We start from the raw sequence: 18105 nt of genomic DNA on the forward strand, positions 1-18105 counted from the left end.
CTTATGCTCTATATTGTTCCTGTCGGGGGCTTGTAGTCCTGTGTGATTCGGACACGTGAGGGGGGGGGGGGGGGTAGGGACCCCCTGACTCTGCTTTTCAGTTTCCATTGTAGACGTGTGGAACCGCCATCTTCATAAAAAATGTTATCTGTTTTGTCAAACTGAACAAAAGTGAACAATCCCTTTAAATGACCGGATACTATGGATGGCATTGCTATGTGTAATCCTAGGGGGATTTTTTATTTTTTTTGATTGATTGAAAGAATGGAAATTGTAAATACTGATATTTTTGTGACAACCCTTTAACTATGTCCTCATGTGTTTGTGGCTCGCGGAGTCTTGTGTTTTGCAGTCAGATGACTCCCCATTGTGCGGCGTAATATCCCCGTGTATGGAGGGCGGTAACAGCCGCAGGGTGGGGAAGGAATCTGATCCTGACAGGGATTGGTGTGTTGGTAATTCTCCAGTAGTGGCACAGAACTGCTTCATGTTCTGGATCACGTGTCATGGAAATTTGGCCACTATTGGGAGAATAAGCATAGAGCTTGGTGCTCTGCTGCCATCTAGTGGTTATATCATATGCATGACATGTTACACTCTGCTGCCATCTAGTGGCTGATTATATGCATGACATGTTACACTCTGCTGCCATCTAGTGGCTGATTATATGCATGACAGGTAATACTCTGCTGCCATCTAGTGGCTGATTATATGCATGACAGGTAATACTCTGCTGCCATCTAGTGGCTGATTATATGCATGACATGTTACACTCTGCTGCCATCTAGTGGCTGATTATATGCATGACATGTTACACTCTGCTGCCATCTAGTGGCTGATTTTAATACTCTGCTGCCATCTAGTGGCTGATTATATGCATGACAGGTATGATATGTAGTACTCTGCTGCCATCTAGTGGCTGATTTATATGCATGACAGGTAATACTCTGCTGCCATCTAGTGGCTGATTATATGCATGACATGTTATTCTCTGCTGCCATCTAGTGGCTGATTATATGCATGACATCTAGTACTCTGCTGCCATCCAGTGGCTGATTATTTAAAAATGACAGGGACAAATGACCTGATTCGGCCACTAGAGGGCAGCAGAGTTCTATAGATTATTGCACAGTCATGTGATGTGTAGAGTTATGGATTCTGTTGGTCATTCTAGTCTGGTCATTCTCCCATGTCATATATAAAGACTGCCACTGGATGGCAGCAGAATAAACACTATTATATGTCATGTGTAGAATCAGCCACTGGATGACAGCAGAGTACTTGTGTTACATGTCATGTGTACATTTGGCCACTAGATGACAGCAGAGTACTTGTGTTACATGTCATGTGTACATTTGGCCACTAGATGGCAGCAGAGTACTTGTGTTACATGTCATGTGTACGTTGGGCCGCTAGATGGCAGCAGAGCACCACGGTCTGCGCTTAGAGACGGCAGGCTGTCATGTGACGCAGTGGTCACATGACGCGCTGTGGGCGTGGCCTAGGAGTGATGGCCGCTCCCTTGTGTCAGTGCTGGGGACATGCTGCCGGCCGCTGACTATGAGGCTGATAGCGGCGCTGCTGCGGAGGAGGAGGGGGGCGCTCCGTGCACACTACACGCGGCTCTGCACGGTCTGTGCTGCGGTTATGGGGTCCTGTATGTGGGGGCTAGACCTTAACCCTGTGTGTGCTGTCAGCTGCGCTCAATGTCATGGATGGTGATTGTCTTTACATGGGGAAGGAGTATTGTTATATCTCTCCATCTCATACATGCTGCCTGCAGATAGGACACCATGTACAATGTGCACACCCCCTCCTGCTCTATAACATGCTGCCTGCAGATAGGACACTATGTACAATCTACTCAGCTCCTTCTGCTCTATAACATGCTGCCTGCAGATAGGACACTATGTACAATCTGCTCAGCTCCTCCTGCTCTATAACATGCTGCCTGCAGATAGGACACTATGTACAATCTACTCAGCTCCTTCTGCTCTATAACATGCTGCCTGCAGATAGGACACTATGTACAATCTGCACACCCCCTCCTGCTCTATAACATGCTGCCTGCAGATAGGACACTATGTACAATCTGCACACCCCCTCCTGCTCTATAACATGCTGCCTGCAGATAGGACACTCTGTACAATCTGCACACCCCCTCCTGCTCTATAACATGCTGCCTGCAGATAGGACACTATGTACAATGTGCTCAGCTCCTCCTGCTCTATAACATGCTACCTGCAGATAGGACACTATGTACAATCTGCTCAGCTCCTCCTGCTCTATAACATGCTTCCTGCAGATAGGACACTATGTACAATCTGCTCAGCTCCTCCTTCCCTATAACATGCTGCCTGCAGATAGGACACTATGTACAATCTGCTCAGCTCCTCCTGCTCTATAACATGCTGCCTGCAGATAGGACACTATGTACAATGTGCTTAGCTCCTCCTACTCTATACCATGCTGCCTGCAGATAGGACACTATGTACAATCTGCTCAGCTCCTCCTGCTCTATAACATGCTACCTGCAGATAGGACACTATGTACAATGTGCTTAGCTCCTCCTACTCTATACCATGCTGCCTGCAGATAGGACACTATGTACAATCTGCTCAGCTCCTCCTGCTCTATAACATGCTACCTGCAGATAGGACACTATGTACAATGTGCTTAGCTCCTCCTACTCTATACCATGCTGCCTGCAGATAGGACACTATGTACAATGTGCTTAGCTCCTCCTGCTCTATAACATGCTACCTGCAGATAAGACACTATGTACAATCTGCTCAGCTCCTCCTGCTCTATAACATGCTACCTGCAGATAAGACACTATGTACAATCTGCTCAGCTCCTCCTGCTCTATAACATGCTGCCTGCAGATAGGACACTATGTATAATCTGCTCAGCTCCTCCTCTATAACATGCTGCCTGCAGATAGGACACTATGTATAATCTGCTCAGCTCTTCCTGCTCTATAACATGCTGCCTGCAGATAGGACACTATGTATAATCTGCTCAGCTCCTCCTCTATAACATGCTGCCTGCTGATTGAACATAGTGTCCTATATACAGGCAGCATGTACAATGTGTTCAGCTCCTCCTGCTCTATAACATGCTGCCAGCAGGTTGAATGCCCAGTTCTCCATGACAGGTTCCCTCTAATGTTTAGTTATGTGATTCTTCTGCTACAAATAACTTGTATTTATTCTTGTACCATTAAACATTTGGCTCCCTGTTAATTCGGTTTGTTGCTGTGTTTAGGTCCCTCCTGCACTGAAGGAAGTCGGGAGGACATGGAGGAAATATTCCAGTGTCTGTTCGGGTGTCCCGGGAGGGCACAGGTCCCCAGAGGTAACATCACCTTTTATTTGTACATTTTCTTTATTTGTCTGAATTGTAATAAAACTAGAATTTCTAATTCTCCATGTGAGATGCATAGTCTCAGGCGTCAATATTTCGGTCCCACCCCCTCCTGTACGCTTTGGTGCTGCCTTGTACCATCTCTTATGAGTTGTTATATCTCATGTCTCCTTTACCTACTGCACCATGTACATCCGTGCACCCGCGCCTCCCTTGTCCCCGCGCCTCCCTTGTCCCCGCGCCTCCCTTGTCCCCGCGCCTCCCTTGTCCCCGCGCCTCCCTTGTCCCCGCGCCTCCCTTGTCCCCGCGCCTCCCTTGTCCCCGCGCCTCCCTCCTCTGCCCGCTCTCCCCCCTGACGCCTCCATCCCTGTGTTCTATGTTCCCCCCTGCTGTCCTGACCTCACGTTACTTCTTAGTCTCCAGTGCCTGAGTTCATCCTCCATCGTCTTCGCTGCTTTGAGGCCCTGCAGGAGCGGCACGAGGCCAGACTTACAGAGCGGATCCTGAGGGAGTCCCGCAGCATCCGGATCTCTTTACCTGATGGGAAGGTGGTGATTGGGGAGTCCTGGAGAACCTCTCCGTATGATGTGGCCGCACAGACCAGGTGACTGATCATTATCCTATATGTCCTGCTCCTAGTGCTGTCTGTACATTGTACCTATAGCGCCATTCTCTGGGCAGGTCGGGCTCCGCACACAATATCCTTGCGGCTCGAGTGAACGGAGCGGTGTTTGACCTGGGGAGACCCCTGGAAGAGGATTCTGATATCGACTTCATCACCTTCGATTCCCAAGAAGGACGGGATGTGAGTATTTGAGATTGTCATTCCCCAGGTCACCAGCAGGTGGCAGTGGTGTAGTGTCCTGTGTACAGCAGTGCGCATCATGGGTAACCATCCCTCTGCTTGCTGTCAGTGAATCCTTATAGTTGTTCTGTGTTATTATGAGTTGTATTCTGTGTAGGTGTTCTGGCATTCCAGCGCTCACGTTTTGGGGGCCGCCCTGGAGCAGATGTATGGGGGTCTCCTGTGCCATGGACCCAGTATAGAAAATGGATTCTTCTACGATGTACACCTGGAGAACAGGTAACTGCTGCGCCACTTTAATACAACGTCCGACCACCAGCGATGTGACACTAATACTCTATAACATGTCTATTGTACAGCAGCCCCTTTACATCCCTTTGAGTTTTGAAGGAGTCTGTCCCCTGATTTTTACCCCATTAATCTAGAATCCTTTGCTGTGAACTGTGAAATCTCACCTGTTTACCTATGGAAAATCTTCTTCAAAGTCATGTGTCAATAAGTACAGTCTGATTTTACCTGAGATGAGTCAAGCTTAGAGGCTGCAGGGGGAGCTGCTCTTGAGGTGCCCCCGTTTCTATTCTATAGAACCTAGAAACATGGTTCTGTTAACGTTTGTAATAATCGCTACAAAGGACCCCATCCCTGGGGATCAATGAAGAACCGTCATGTAGGAAATGTGAGCTGCAGTTAAAAATCCAATTCCCTTCTATGTCTTTAACTCCCTGTAGCTCACAGAACCACAAGCCAGATGCTTTTTGAAAGATGAAATTCTCTTCTTTAATCAGATATGAGAACCTTCGCTACCTTGCTATAGAACGCCAGATATAGGTGTCTAAATTGACTCGCCACCTCAAGCTCTGAGCCCAACTCTTCTCTAGCACAACATGACTCTTCTCTGCTCCTTGTCACATGACTTTGAAGTAGATTTTATTTTAGATTTAACATGCCAGAGGGGATTGTAGAATTTTGGTCAGCATATAATTGCATACCAGCAGACTCCCACCTGAAGCTCAAAAGGGTTACTTCCAAGAACTCCTGTACTCTCACCCCCTGCTGTCAGCCAGGTGTGAGTGTGCCTAAAGGGGCTCATGACTGATGTCATTGTGTCTTGAGAATTGAAGAATGTGGCTGCTTTCTTCCAAAAACAGCGCCACACCTGACTGTGGTTGGTGGAGGTACTGCAGCTCAGCTGTATAGAGATGAATGGAGCCGGGTTGCAATATCGGCTCAAACCTTGATCAGGTGTGGCACAGATTTTGGAAGAAGGCACCTGCGCTATGTCTGGTGCACATAGTAACCCCGTCTCTTCCCCTGTTGTCTTGTAGCACGGTGCTGGGCAGTGACCTTCCTGGGCTGGAAATGGCCTGCAGAGAGATGATCCGCCAGAAACTTCCCTTCCAGAGAGTAGAAGCCTCCCGGCAGGAGCTGCTGGAACTGTTTAAGGTGCGTGACATCCAGGCTCTACTACTCCATAGCGGCTCTGCTCTATATTATCCTGCCAAATCCTTGCTTTGTAGTAGATGTTCCAGGAGTTTGGCGCAGTTCTGGCGCACAATGTAGCAAAGACAAGAACCTATTGGGAAAAAAGACAAACTGCATTGAACTGAAGTGGAAGGCGGCTCACAATTTACACGGGAATCTACATCCCGCATTTAGGATCCGTCAGTCCAAAATAAACACTTGGTTTAAGCCTAAATGAAAGTTCTCCCATGAGCGCTGCAGTCTCTTTTCTGCACATCAAACACAGCGCTGCACATTGAATAGTGGTGGGGTTTGGTATTGCAGCGCAGCACTACTCCCTTAGATGTAGCTGAGCTGATGGAGACATTGGATCAGATGATCCCTGGTGGATAGATTCTGGTCCATCTTATGGGACCCACAGCTGTTGGATGTATATGAATGACTTTCTTATGATATATATTATATATGACATATTATTCATTTGCTTCTCCTCTCTACATTCTGCCACTTATAGATTTCCACTTTTTTTACAGTATAATAAATTTAAGACCCAGATAATTGAAGACAAAGTGGAAACCTCGACCAGTATATACAGGTAACGTTCCGTCTCCGTGTTGCTGATGGTGTAACCTTGGCCTCTTGCCCCTGATCTGCAGCCCCCCGGGGCAGTGAGCGCTTCATACATTACTTTATATGGTCACCAGACATTCACAAAGCACTGACAAATGGGAGGAGTTTTCTTTCCAGCTGTAGCTATGAATGTCGGGGTAGGGGGTCCATGCTCCAGACCTCTATGACCCAGTAGATACCGTATACCCCTGACATTATAGAATGGTGCAGTCTAATAATTTGGGGGTCACTGCAGGGCAGAGCAAATGATGATATTGCTGGTAGTCACAGCTGATCTCTGCAGAGCTCAAGACTACCTTAAAATGTTCGTCTAAAGGTTGAAGAACATGGAGGATTTTTCCGAAAACAGCGCCACACCTGACCATGGTTAGTGCCGGTATTGCAGCTACACTGTATAGAGATGAAAGGAGAATACCACACCACCCATGATCAGGAGAGGAGCTGTTTTTGGAAGAAAGCGACCACGTTTGACCTTTTAGACAACCCCTTAAATACTGGTGTCACACAGGATGGAGTCACCAATGGATTTCCTTCACAGAAATGTAGCAACATATATTCCTGGAAGATGCCGAGTCATTTGGTGGCTGAGAGTCTTCTGAACTGCAAAAATGTAAAACCTCATGTAAGCCCTGAACTTGAACAGGTTGAAACCCCAAAATTTGGGTTCATTTAGACTGTAGGTGCAGTGTTTGAACTTTCACACACACATCTGTGATCAGACCGAGTCCTACGTCATGGACTGGATTCCTTGCATCGTATTGATCAATGATGCAGGGATTCCTAGCCTCTTATGTCGATTTTATACTAGTACACCCTTCCCGAGCTGTGGCGCAGGACTCTGCATGGTTCGTGATAACGTGGTGATCGTGGATAGTGTGTGGGGAGCCCTATAGGTGAGAATTCCCAAAATCCCCTGCACTATGCAGCGTCTATACAATGTAGTGGATAGACGCCATATGTGATCCACCTATACAAGCAATGCTCCTTATATGTATACACCTCACATACATAGCAGCATAGGATGGGAGTGGTATTAGTATATGCAATCCAAAAAGTCCCGATCCATTGATCCAGCTCCTGATTATTATTCCCTTTAGGTGCGGCTCTCTCGTTGACCTCTGCCAGGGACCTCATGTCAGACACACGGGGCAAATTAAAGCCATGAAGCTCCATAAGGTGAAGTAAAATCTGTCTACATAGGATGTCTGGGAGTAGTGGGGGTCCTGGTAGTCAGACCCCACTTATAAGAAACTGATTCATCACATAAGTTGTCGTAGGGCAGGACGAAATTGCTGTGTACCCTCAGCCGTTCCTTCTGGCCACATCGGTGATTTAGGTGTTGGTGTGGACAGAAACAAGTGTTGGTATTTGTGTAGATGGTAAAGCACAGGTTGTCACTGCCCCACCCTCCATCATGTAGTAATATACGGGTGCCAGGTCTTTATGACTTGACATATTTTGCTCTTGTTAGAACTCAACAGCCTATTGGAAAGGAGACGCCTCTATGGAGAAATTACAGCGAGTTTATGGAATCTCCTTTCCGGACAATAAACAGTTAAAAGAATGGGAGAAGGCGCAAGAAGAGGCGGCGAACCGGGACCACCGCAAAATAGGAAAGGTACGGGCTGTATATCGGGAAGAAATGGGAGTCATATGGTCCTGATCTGCTCCTTATGGCGGAAATGGGTCAGTACCGTCCCACTGATGACACGTATGGCCTATATACTAGAGAAGTGACAGTGCTGGGGGTCAGGCTACTGAGACCCTAAGAATACCGAATAACCCCCCCATGTGTGTTCACTGCTCACACACTATGTCCCAATTCTCTGTATAGGTTGGATACCTGGTGATCTGATAATTGCTCCCTATGGTATGGATCGGGCATAAGTGTCATCCACCTCTAACACAGCAGATGGGGGGTGGGGGGAGAAGAAGACTCCAGTATCTGTAGGTAAGAGGAGAACTGACCTGCTGAGCCTCCTATTTATCTGGGTTTTCTTTGTTTTTAGGACCAGGGATTATTCTTCTTCCATGAAATGAGTCCTGGAAGCTGCTTCTTTCTTCCCAAAGGAGCTCACATCTACAATGTCCTCATCGACTTCATCAAGGTATTTGGATCTCCACCCGTACATCACATGATGGGGCCTGCACCCTTCAGGCCTGAGCCTAGTCCTATGTGATCCTATTGGAGACTTGTATTCCTGGAAGTCATAACTGGAAGCAGTTTGTGGCTCTGCCATAACATGACTAAAGCTCCAGTCACAGGAGAGGAGAAGCGTGTAGACCCTGGACTATATTAGTATCGGATCTGATATGGGTCTGACATCCCATATCCAGACTCGTTAGTATAATTGCCTTGAGTCTTATGCCACGCGTTGCAGGGTGTCTCCAGTGATGGAGCTGCACTTGGTGTTGGCATCTCTTGTGGTACTTGACTTGATGACTTCATCTGGTCCATTGACGTCTGGTGGCGCCTCGTGCCCGGGTGTGGCGCACACTTATTGTCTATTGTAGTGTGAGCCCTCATCTACATATTACCTGGGGGTGACTCACGTCTGTACTTTCCATTCTTCACATATTTCCACCATTACTCCCATCATACAGGAAGAATACAGAAAGCGGGGGTTCACCGAGGTGATCACCCCCAACATGTACAACAACAAGCTGTGGGAGCAGTCGGGGCACTGGGAGCACTACGGGAAGAACATGTTCTCCTTCCAGGTGGAAAGTGAGACCTTCTCTCTCAAGCCGATGAACTGTCCCGGTCACTGGTGAGTCACGGTGTGATGTCAGGGCCTACAAGGAGGGTTACACATGGCACAAGTAGTCCTAATGATGGCTGACATATGACTACTGCACAATAGTGGGGTGCTTTCTCTGTATCACTACCCCACCCCTACTCCACTCTTATTCCAAAATCCACCATTTTGTTAACCCTTTCACCTGTACTTTGGGACCTTTCAGCTTGATGTTTGATCACCGTCCTCGGTCCTGGAGGGAGCTCCCGCTCAGACTGGCTGATTTTGGGGTTCTGCACAGGAATGAGCTGTCCGGAGCCCTGTCGGGGCTGACGCGTGTCCGCCGCTTCCAGCAGGATGATGCCCACATATTCTGTTCCATGGATCAGGTGAGCGGGTCAGGGGCATCTACAGGTACTAGATCCTTGTCTTTAATATGACACTGTTTGCTGCTGATCTGATTGGCTCATTTCACGGTCCATAGATACAAATGTAACATAGCGGTGATAATGGTAAGATCTGCAGCAGACGCTGTCACTGAGCCGATTCTCATCTTGTAACATGTAAAATGACAGCAAGCAGAGGTCTTGAAGTGATTGAAAGCGTTTGTGTGTTCTCAGCCTTTATTATAAGATCAGAATATCCCTTTAATACCTTGATGTACGTAACCCTGTTACAGCTGGAGGAGGAGATCAGCGGCTGCCTGGACTTCCTGCGCGCCATCTACACGGTGTTCGGCTTCACGTTTAAGCTCTTCCTATCCACACGTCCAGAACAGTACATGGGAGAGCTAGGGGTGTGGCAGAGGGCAGAGCAGGTAGGTGACCCTCTCCTCCTCACTGACTGTTTCCTGAATAGAGGAGGAGGCTCTTATTGACTTCTCTCATTCTCCTTTAGGAACTTGAGAAGAGCCTGAAGGGGTTTGGTCTTCCATGGGAGGTGAATCCAGGAGATGGAGCGTTTTATGGTCCTAAGGTCAGTAGAGTCGCCTGGCAGCGTTATAGTGCCAGTGCCCGCATGCTGTGGGCATCACTTCCTACATGTGATGATTTAACACCGTGTCATCCACTTCTCCAGACATGTGCCCGGAATATCTATGGAATGTATCCAGACTTATTATAGTGATATGTGATCTGCTGGTTCCATTGTGGGGGGACCCCGGCCAGATATCACACAGCAAGTTGTTATCCGCTGCTCTTGCGGCACTGGCCATGACCATTTCCCTAAAGGTTTTTCCCTCCGCTGGACTGGATTGTGGTCGTGTGAATGACGCAGGAGTGGCCTCGCGCACACACCCATTCCTGGCAGTAATCCTATAACTTTCCCTGCACTGACGTCTCGTGCCAAGTCATCATTTACTTGTATTTGTTTGGATGGGAAAGTGAGGGGTTGCCTAAGGGTTAAAAAAAAAAAAAGTTTTACGTTTGAGAAATGGCATCGCCTTCGTTTACACATATCATTCTGCAATATCCGTAGATGTTCGTAGACGTGCTACTAACTGCATACACAAAGGTATAATCGCACCGATCTCCAGGACTACTACATAACAGTCTGCATCTCTAGGGTCACTGCTGATGACTGATATTGTTGGCTGTTTGTGCAGGGGGTTTGGAGCTGTGTGTCAGTGACGTGATGATGACACATGGACTTGTACAGTCCTACAGTATCAGACGGTAGAAGTCGGTGACTTGTAACTGGGTTTTCTCTTTCCTCCTCTAGATCGACATCCAGATAAAAGACGCCATGGGACGCTACCACCAGTGCGCCACCATCCAGCTGGACTTCCAGCTCCCCATCCGCTTTGACCTCCGCTATGTGGGGTAGGCGCTTGTGTCAAGTATTTGTATTTGCAGAGGGAACAGGAAGAGGCTGGTCTTAGAGGAGAGAGTTGTGCGGTGTTGGTGAGTGGGTGGCGGGGAAGGCGCCGGTGCCACTGATGGAGTAATGTAAGATGTAACCAGGGAATGTATAGGAACTTAATGTAGGATCCAGGATTCACAGCTACACGTATCTCTGTAGAATAGAGGGGGCCCAATCTCACTTATTGATGGGGCCACAGGTAAAGGAAAGGGGTAACAATCAAACTTGGGACAACCACTCCGGTTACTTCTCCTGTGGACCCCGCTGCTTCTCCAGATCACTATATACATAGGGCAGTCTAAGAAATCCAACCCTTTCAGGAAAGTGTGTGTGTGGGGGGGGGGTAGTTAATGTTAAGGGGTGTTCTTGATTCAGCAAATAATTGATATTGTTTGTGTAAGGAACAGTTATACAATTTTCCACTTTACTTTCTGTATTAATTCTTCAGTTTTCTAGATTTGATATTTGTCATTGTATAGGAAACTTTGTTTACTTCCTGTGGATAAATATCAGTCCCTGGTCATGTGATGTCACACAGGTGCACGGCTCGTTATATCCCTGGTCATGTGATGTCACACAGGTGCACGGCTCGTTATATCCCTGGTCATGTGATGTCACACAGGTGCACAGCTCGTTATATCCCTGGTCATGTGATGTCACACAGGTGCACAGCTCGTTATATCCCTGGTCATGTGATGTCACACAGGTGCACAGCTCGTTATATCCCTGGTCATGTGATGTCACACAGGTGCACAGCTAGTTATATCCCTGGTCATGTGATGTCACACAGGTGCACAGCTAGTTATATCCCTGGTCATGTGATGTCACACAGGTGCACAGCTAGTTATATCCCTGGTCATGTGATGTCACACAGGTGCACAGCTATTTATATCCCTGGTCATGTGATGTCACACAGGTGCACAGCTCGTTATATCCCTGGTCATGTGATGTCACACAGGTGCACGGCTAGTTATATCCCTGGTCATGTGATATCACACAGGTGCACGGCTCGTTATATCCCTGGTCATGTGATGTCACACAGGTGCACGGCTCGTTATATCCCTGGTCATGTGATGTCACACAGGAGCACAGCTCGTTATATCCCTGGTCATGTGATGTCACACAGGAGCACAGCTCGTTATATCCCTGGTAATGTGATGTCACACAGGTGCACGGCTCGTTATATCCCTGGTCATGTGATGTCACACAGGTGCACGGCTAGTTATATCCCTGGTCATGTGATGTTACACAGGTGCACGGCTAGTTATATCCCTGGTCATGTGATGTTACACAGGTGCACGGCTCGTTATATCCCTGGTCATGTGATGTCACACAGGTGCACGGCTAGTTATATCCCTGGTCATGTGATGTTACACAGGTGCACGGCTAGTTATATCCCTGGTCATGTGATGTTACACAGGTGCACGGCTCGTTATATCCCTGGTCATGTGATGTTACACAGGTGCACGGCTCGTTATATCCTTATGCGTGTGATGTCTCATAGTCGACCCCTGTGAGACATCACATGACTAGCATTATAAAGAGCTGCGCACCTGTGTGACATCACATGACCAGGGCGTCCTCACATGACCAGTGACGTCCTCTGTGTACGCGGCTTGTATAGTTCCTGGGTATCATGTACAGGTGCGCGGTGTTCCCATCCTCTGGTGTAATAATCCGATAATCGCTCTCCTGTTACATGTTACCTGAGGACACGGCCTGGGGAGAGGAGGAAGGGACAGGATGATCACATACCAGTCCTCCCCTTGTTATGATATGTAGAAGTGTTTCCTTCCTTATCTATGAAGCCCCTGTCCCAGGATTATCAGTCATCTGTGGTATCTGGTGTCCCCCATATGGATGGAATAGGGTTAGTCATGCATGCGGCCACCTCTATGCTACTCTTCATGAGTACTCTACACATAGAGGAGCAGAGTGTTGGCTCCTCAGCCCCTGCACTCAGATGTGGGACCCCCATTCTCTGCCCTCAGTGATGAGACTGTGACTCCATTAGTGGATTGATATGCACACAATGCAGGATAGTAGATGTATCTGCAGCCCCTCCATTATGCTATTAACCATCCGCATCTTGTGTCTCCCATCACAGTAAAGAGGAAGGAAAGCCGGAGAGGCCGGTGATGATCCATCGGGCGGTGCTGGGATCCGTGGAGAGGATGCTGGCGGTTCTGGCTGAGAATTATGCTGGGAAGTGGTAAGTGTCTGTATATGACATTTGGCGCGGCTGGTGACCCCTGATAAGGGTTTACACATACTGGGGCATATGTAGTTATATATAACCCTTCCCCATCTTACTTTTTGGTGTTAAATAAGTCTTGTATTTTAAACTCCATACATATACATTATAGGAGAATACATACATAACATGACTGTATTCTGTCTCCAGGCCCTTCTGGCTTTCCCCATTCCAGGTCATGGTTGTCCCCACCGGAGGCGGCGTGGAGGACTATGCCCAGGAGGTAGGTCCCTGATCTTCCCCCATATCCTTAGCTGTGATGTAGGTGCCTCCCGTATAAGTGATGGCTCTTGCCTCTTTCCTGGCAGGTGTACAGGACTGTCCATGATCAGGGCTTCATGGCCGACATAGACACAGATCAAGGAACCACCTTCAATAAGAAGATCCGCAAAGCACAGCTGGCACAGTACAACTTCATTCTGGGTCTGTGTTCATCCTCTGTCATGTGCTTTGTGCCTAAGATCTCTGCTTGCTTTCAACTGACACATTTTAACAAAACTCATCTACAGTGGGAGGTTCCCAAACTTTCAGAGAGGCTGTAGATGTTGTGTCTCTTCTAGACTGATACACTGTAACGAGCACAGCAGCTGTGTCAGTAGCCTGTGTCGCAGCCAGGAAGTTACCATTCATTGACAGCAAGCAGAAATAGTAATATCCAGTTTTTGTGCCGGGTGACATTTCGTGACACTGGTGCGGTGTCGCCCTGGAGCAGATGTGACATGAGGAAGGAAACCAGCGCTGACATGTGACGTGTGTTTATGTATCGTCAGGAAAGCCGCAGCTATATTGGTATAACCCGCAGCCTAGAGGATGTATACAGGACTTACAGTATTGATCTAGGGCTTGTAGACCTCAGGATTAGGAGCCGTCTGGAGGATACAGACAGGAGTGCAGGTTTTCGGAAGCAGTTTTTGAACCCAGAACCAGGAGAATATTGAAAACACAAGAATTATCATCTATGTCCTTTATATTTTCTCCTATGATCTGCACCTGTTTTTGTATTCAAAAACTGCCTCATAATCCTGAAACGCTGCCACATTTGCCCACAGGCTGTACCTGGTATTGCAGTTAAGTGTATGGGAGTGGGTTGCAATACCAGACTTGGCCTGTAGACAAGAGGGGCGCTGTTAGCAGTCCTCTAGAAATAAAGAAAACCTTCCCTAGTGCGAGGAACTACACAAAACCTCACATGTCCCTGTGTGTATACCTGCACAGGCCTGATTCTACGCTCTGTGTATACAGGGTTTCTATGTGATTCTGGTGGAGGTATGACACTGCGGCACAGCTGTCCTTGGTAGGTCTCCTCATACTTGTCCTCTTCTATAGTGGTCGGAGAGAAGGAGAAGCAGAACAATACAGTCAACGTACGGACGAGAGACAGCAAGCAACATGGAGAGCGGAGCCTGGAGGAGCTGATGGAGCGGCTGAGCGAGCTGCGGGACCACCGTGTCCACAACGCTGAGGAGATCTTCTGATGGCATCCGGATTGTCCATAGCACATGAGACCTCACGTTACTGAGTGTGGGGGGGTCACGGCAGAGCTTTACCATCTGTTCAGGGATCATCTTTGATGGATTATCGAGCATATTATAGTATTCTGTATGGGGTGACTCTAATTCCCATCTTCAGTCATATGTGATGCTGGGAGTCCCTGCTTCCCTGAGGGACTACTATCAAGTCTTGTTCTCATTGTAGTAGGGATTACTAGCGTCATAAATGGCTATGACATTGGACTGTGTCTTTGGGACCATACACACATGACTGGTACCGCTGGTCTGGACTCCATAGCCTTCCATACACGTTGAGAGGCCAAAGCAATGATCTCAGCCCCCCCTCCAGCTGATGTGTTCCGGACTCTTCCTCACTCCCGCTCCCCAGTTACATGTGCATGCTCGGCTCGTCTGATCATACACATGTATGAGGGGGTCAGGAGGGATAGTGGGGCGCTGCACGCTGAGGTGCGTCACCTCTGCCGATCCTAATCTTGTTTGTTGCCAGTATATTTTTATACCAAATAAAGAACGTGGGATCCTCATGACTGCAGGTAAGCACAAGGCTTAGGATCCTGCTATTTACCTTCCTATTTGGCTGTGGGACATGTGATAACGCGTGGATTTACCCATCTTCTATCCAAATCAAACATCCCGCCCTCAGGATTGTTAACGTTTAAGGTCACCCAATTATTCCCTCTGTATACATGTCCTGGATCATGTGTATGCTGGCTCCTTATTCTATCAGATAAAGCCACCAATTCAGAAGATGTGCACGCTCAGCCAAGCCAAAGGTGCATGTATGCTGGGTGTCTGGGTATATAACTGCCCCTGCAACCACTAAACTTGACTCGTCTCATGTGAAAAATGAGATGAGTCATATTTGCCATACTTTGGAAGAGCTTTTCTTTTTTTTTTTTAGGTAAAGAGAGAATTCTAAAAAGGGTATTTCATACTCAACCTGATGGGACTAGTAGTTCAGTGGGGTAAAATATAGTTCTAATACTTGCTACTCCTGGAAGAGAAGATCGGACCCATAAAGATTGCATGTAGTCCCTGGGATACATTATGCATATGTGCTGACAGTTTCTTCTATTGTTAGGATAGGCCATTGCTTAAGGATGGGTCCAATGCCTGGTGCAGTCACAGGTTCCTTAGCACCCATCGGGATAGATGAGAAGGTATTGGATACACAGGGGACATATAAGGACACACACGGGTGCACCACATGATTGTATTGTAGTTACACTGTTCCGGTATTACTGCCGCTTCTTCTATGGAGATTTCTATTAGCAGTTACAGCCATCTGCCACTTGTGGCGCTGTTTCCAAGGCAGAATTGTAATCATTTTATTGTAACAGCGCCCCTGTAGTCAGTGGGTTGTGTCTAGTATTGCACCTCACAAGGGATTTGGAAAATTGCCGTCTTCTAACACCCTCCAGAGCAGGAATGTTGGCGCTTACTGGAAGTTTGTCGTATATGATGCGGTGATCGTCCTGGCATCTCCTCATGTGAGAGGTTTCTGGAAATGACAAGTCGTGGCAGGTCCCAGTAAGAACCAGTTGTGCAGATTCCTGGATGTGCGCTGTGTTTACATACAGACTGGTGGATTCTCTCCATACAATGAGCTGGGTCGTTGGCACATGTGTGGGCCGCGCCCGCTCTCTATGTAGGTCAATACTTCTGAACCTAAAATAAGCAGCCCCTAAAGATAGAAGACCATCGGGGGGAGTAATGTTTCACCTGCTCAATATTGTTATGTTAACTCCCATCATCTTGAGGGGTCTATTCTTTGCAGTCCAGATCAGACTTGGGCCTGGGCACAAAGAGCTGATACCAGGGAACAGTAGCCTTCAATTGTATAAAACTGCACATATGGCCTTAATAGCTGTCAGCCAAATGTGTTGGTGTAGATGACATCATATCTAAATATTCAGGGCTGTGGAGTCAGTTGTGATAAAATGGACCAACTCCGCCACCACTAACAAAATAAATGCCAAAAATTCAGAAAATTACTTTAAATGTCTATTCTATTTCTTATCCATTTATTGATCTAAGGTCCCCTATAGTCATACTGCACAACTTTAAGGGGGCCACCAGCACCCTATATGCACCAATAACCATCGTACAGCACAAAATATCCCCCAGAGATTATGCACAGTAAAGCAATAAATACCAGCAAGAAACCAAATACTGCATTCAGAGCAGATAATAAAAATAAATAAATGATCTCCTTTCCTGGCTCCTTTTCTCCTCCTTCTATCGCACTGTAATTTTTTCTCTCCTCCATGTGCTGCTCTCCCGCGCTGGTTGTATGCAGTGGCATCAGGACCCAGAGCAGAGCTGTGCCCGGGTGCAGTACAGTACAGCACAGCTGACAGGTACTTACCACCCCAGGGTCCTCTGCTGCTCCTGCGGGCGTTCTGCTCTGGGTCCTGATACCTGTGCATACAACCAGTGTCAGAGGTGAGAAACAGAGTGAAGACACAGGAGAGGACCCGGGGCAGTGAGGACTTCTCAGCTGCACTCACCATTACCCGGCCTCATGCACCAAAAAATGCTTCCATTAGTTATGTTACGTCAGTTCTGGAAATGCTTATTGGACTCTGTTAGCAGGGTGCAGACCGCAACTCTTGGCTTGACCGGCTGCATGTGGCCTGTCTGTGCGGCTAGTACTTTTCTGATCCCCTTTTTAGTTGAGATGAATGTGGCTGCACTTTATGTACATGCTCAGGCGTGAAGCTCCTCTGCTACAGATTAGAGGAATAAGACACTGGAAAGGAAAGGCCACATTTAAGCACTGCCAGAGTGACCAGGAAAACAGGACTGCGGAATCAGTAGGTGACCATTTTGGTTCTGCTGGTATTCCTCCTGATCCTTTCCATACACATGCACTCTTTGCTCCAGCAAGCATTTGTGTTCTGATTGGGGAGAGGGTAGTTATCCTCTGGTAGTAGCTGTGATACCCATCCTATGAAGAGGGGGTTTGACCACTGGGACCCCCACTGGATTCAAGAATAGGGGTTCCTTTCCCCCATCTGAATGTAGCAGCACGGTGGTCCTTGGCCCTGCCGCTCCATTCTGTATGGCACCTCCAGGCACTGTACTCTCTATGAGCAGTGTGGGAACAGAACCAACGTTTTTCTGATCAGTGGGTCCGACCCATTTTGTTAAAGGAAATAACATTATGTATTGTGCCAACACCTTTAACATAGTTGGACATTAGATGCCTTTGGTCTTTTTTACTCCAGGGTGCGGCTGCAGGGCACAACACGTGCATTGGTTTATATTTTGGGAGTTAGTGATGACCTCATATCCATCACCGCACAATACTTCTAAATAATGTGTGTCAGCCGTGATAAGTCATTGCTATGGAAAGTTTATCCGGCCCTTTCCTCCTCTCATGGATTCTCCTTCACCTCGGATGATGAGTAAGTGGCTGATAGTGTCATAGAAGCAAAATCTCTCTGGGTTTCCCCATCCACTTATTACAAATGGGAA

At 47.6% G+C, this 18105-nt stretch overlaps 1 protein-coding gene across 1 annotated transcript; it reads left to right on the forward strand.

Moving 5' to 3' along the window:
• The first annotated feature begins 1469 nt into the window (after positions 1–1469).
• TARS2 (threonyl-tRNA synthetase 2, mitochondrial) lies at positions 1470–16811 on the forward strand. The gene is made up of 19 exons (XM_072115100.1): positions 1470–1632; positions 3268–3357; positions 3783–3970; positions 4048–4171; positions 4329–4450; positions 5497–5614; positions 6166–6227; positions 7360–7438; positions 7734–7880; positions 8272–8370; positions 8867–9033; positions 9227–9389; positions 9680–9817; positions 9898–9975; positions 10720–10820; positions 12968–13072; positions 13265–13337; positions 13423–13537; positions 14441–16811. The coding sequence occupies exons 1-19, from the start codon at positions 1561–1563 to the stop codon at positions 14587–14589; spliced, it is 2190 nt and encodes a 729-aa protein (XP_071971201.1). The 5' UTR covers positions 1470–1560; the 3' UTR covers positions 14590–16811.
• Positions 16812–18105: the final 1294 nt, after the last annotated feature.

Source organism: Engystomops pustulosus, chromosome 7 (genome assembly GCF_040894005.1).
Source record: "Engystomops pustulosus chromosome 7, aEngPut4.maternal, whole genome shotgun sequence".
In the NCBI taxonomy this organism is placed as follows: domain Eukaryota; kingdom Metazoa; phylum Chordata; class Amphibia; order Anura; family Leptodactylidae; genus Engystomops; species Engystomops pustulosus.

Bases quoted from the DNA above. Each gene is read 5' to 3' on its own strand.
- TARS2 (XM_072115100.1), top strand. From the start codon at position 1,561: ATGAGGCTGATAGCGGCGCTGCTGCGGAGGAGGAGGGGGGCGCTCCGT. The intron at 9,818-9,897 runs GTAGGTGACCCT...ATTCTCCTTTAG, and splicing joins TGTGGCAGAGGGCAGAGCAG to GAACTTGAGAAGAGCCTGAA. The intron at 13,538-14,440 runs GTCTGTGTTCAT...CCTCTTCTATAG, and splicing joins ACAGTACAACTTCATTCTGG to TGGTCGGAGAGAAGGAGAAG.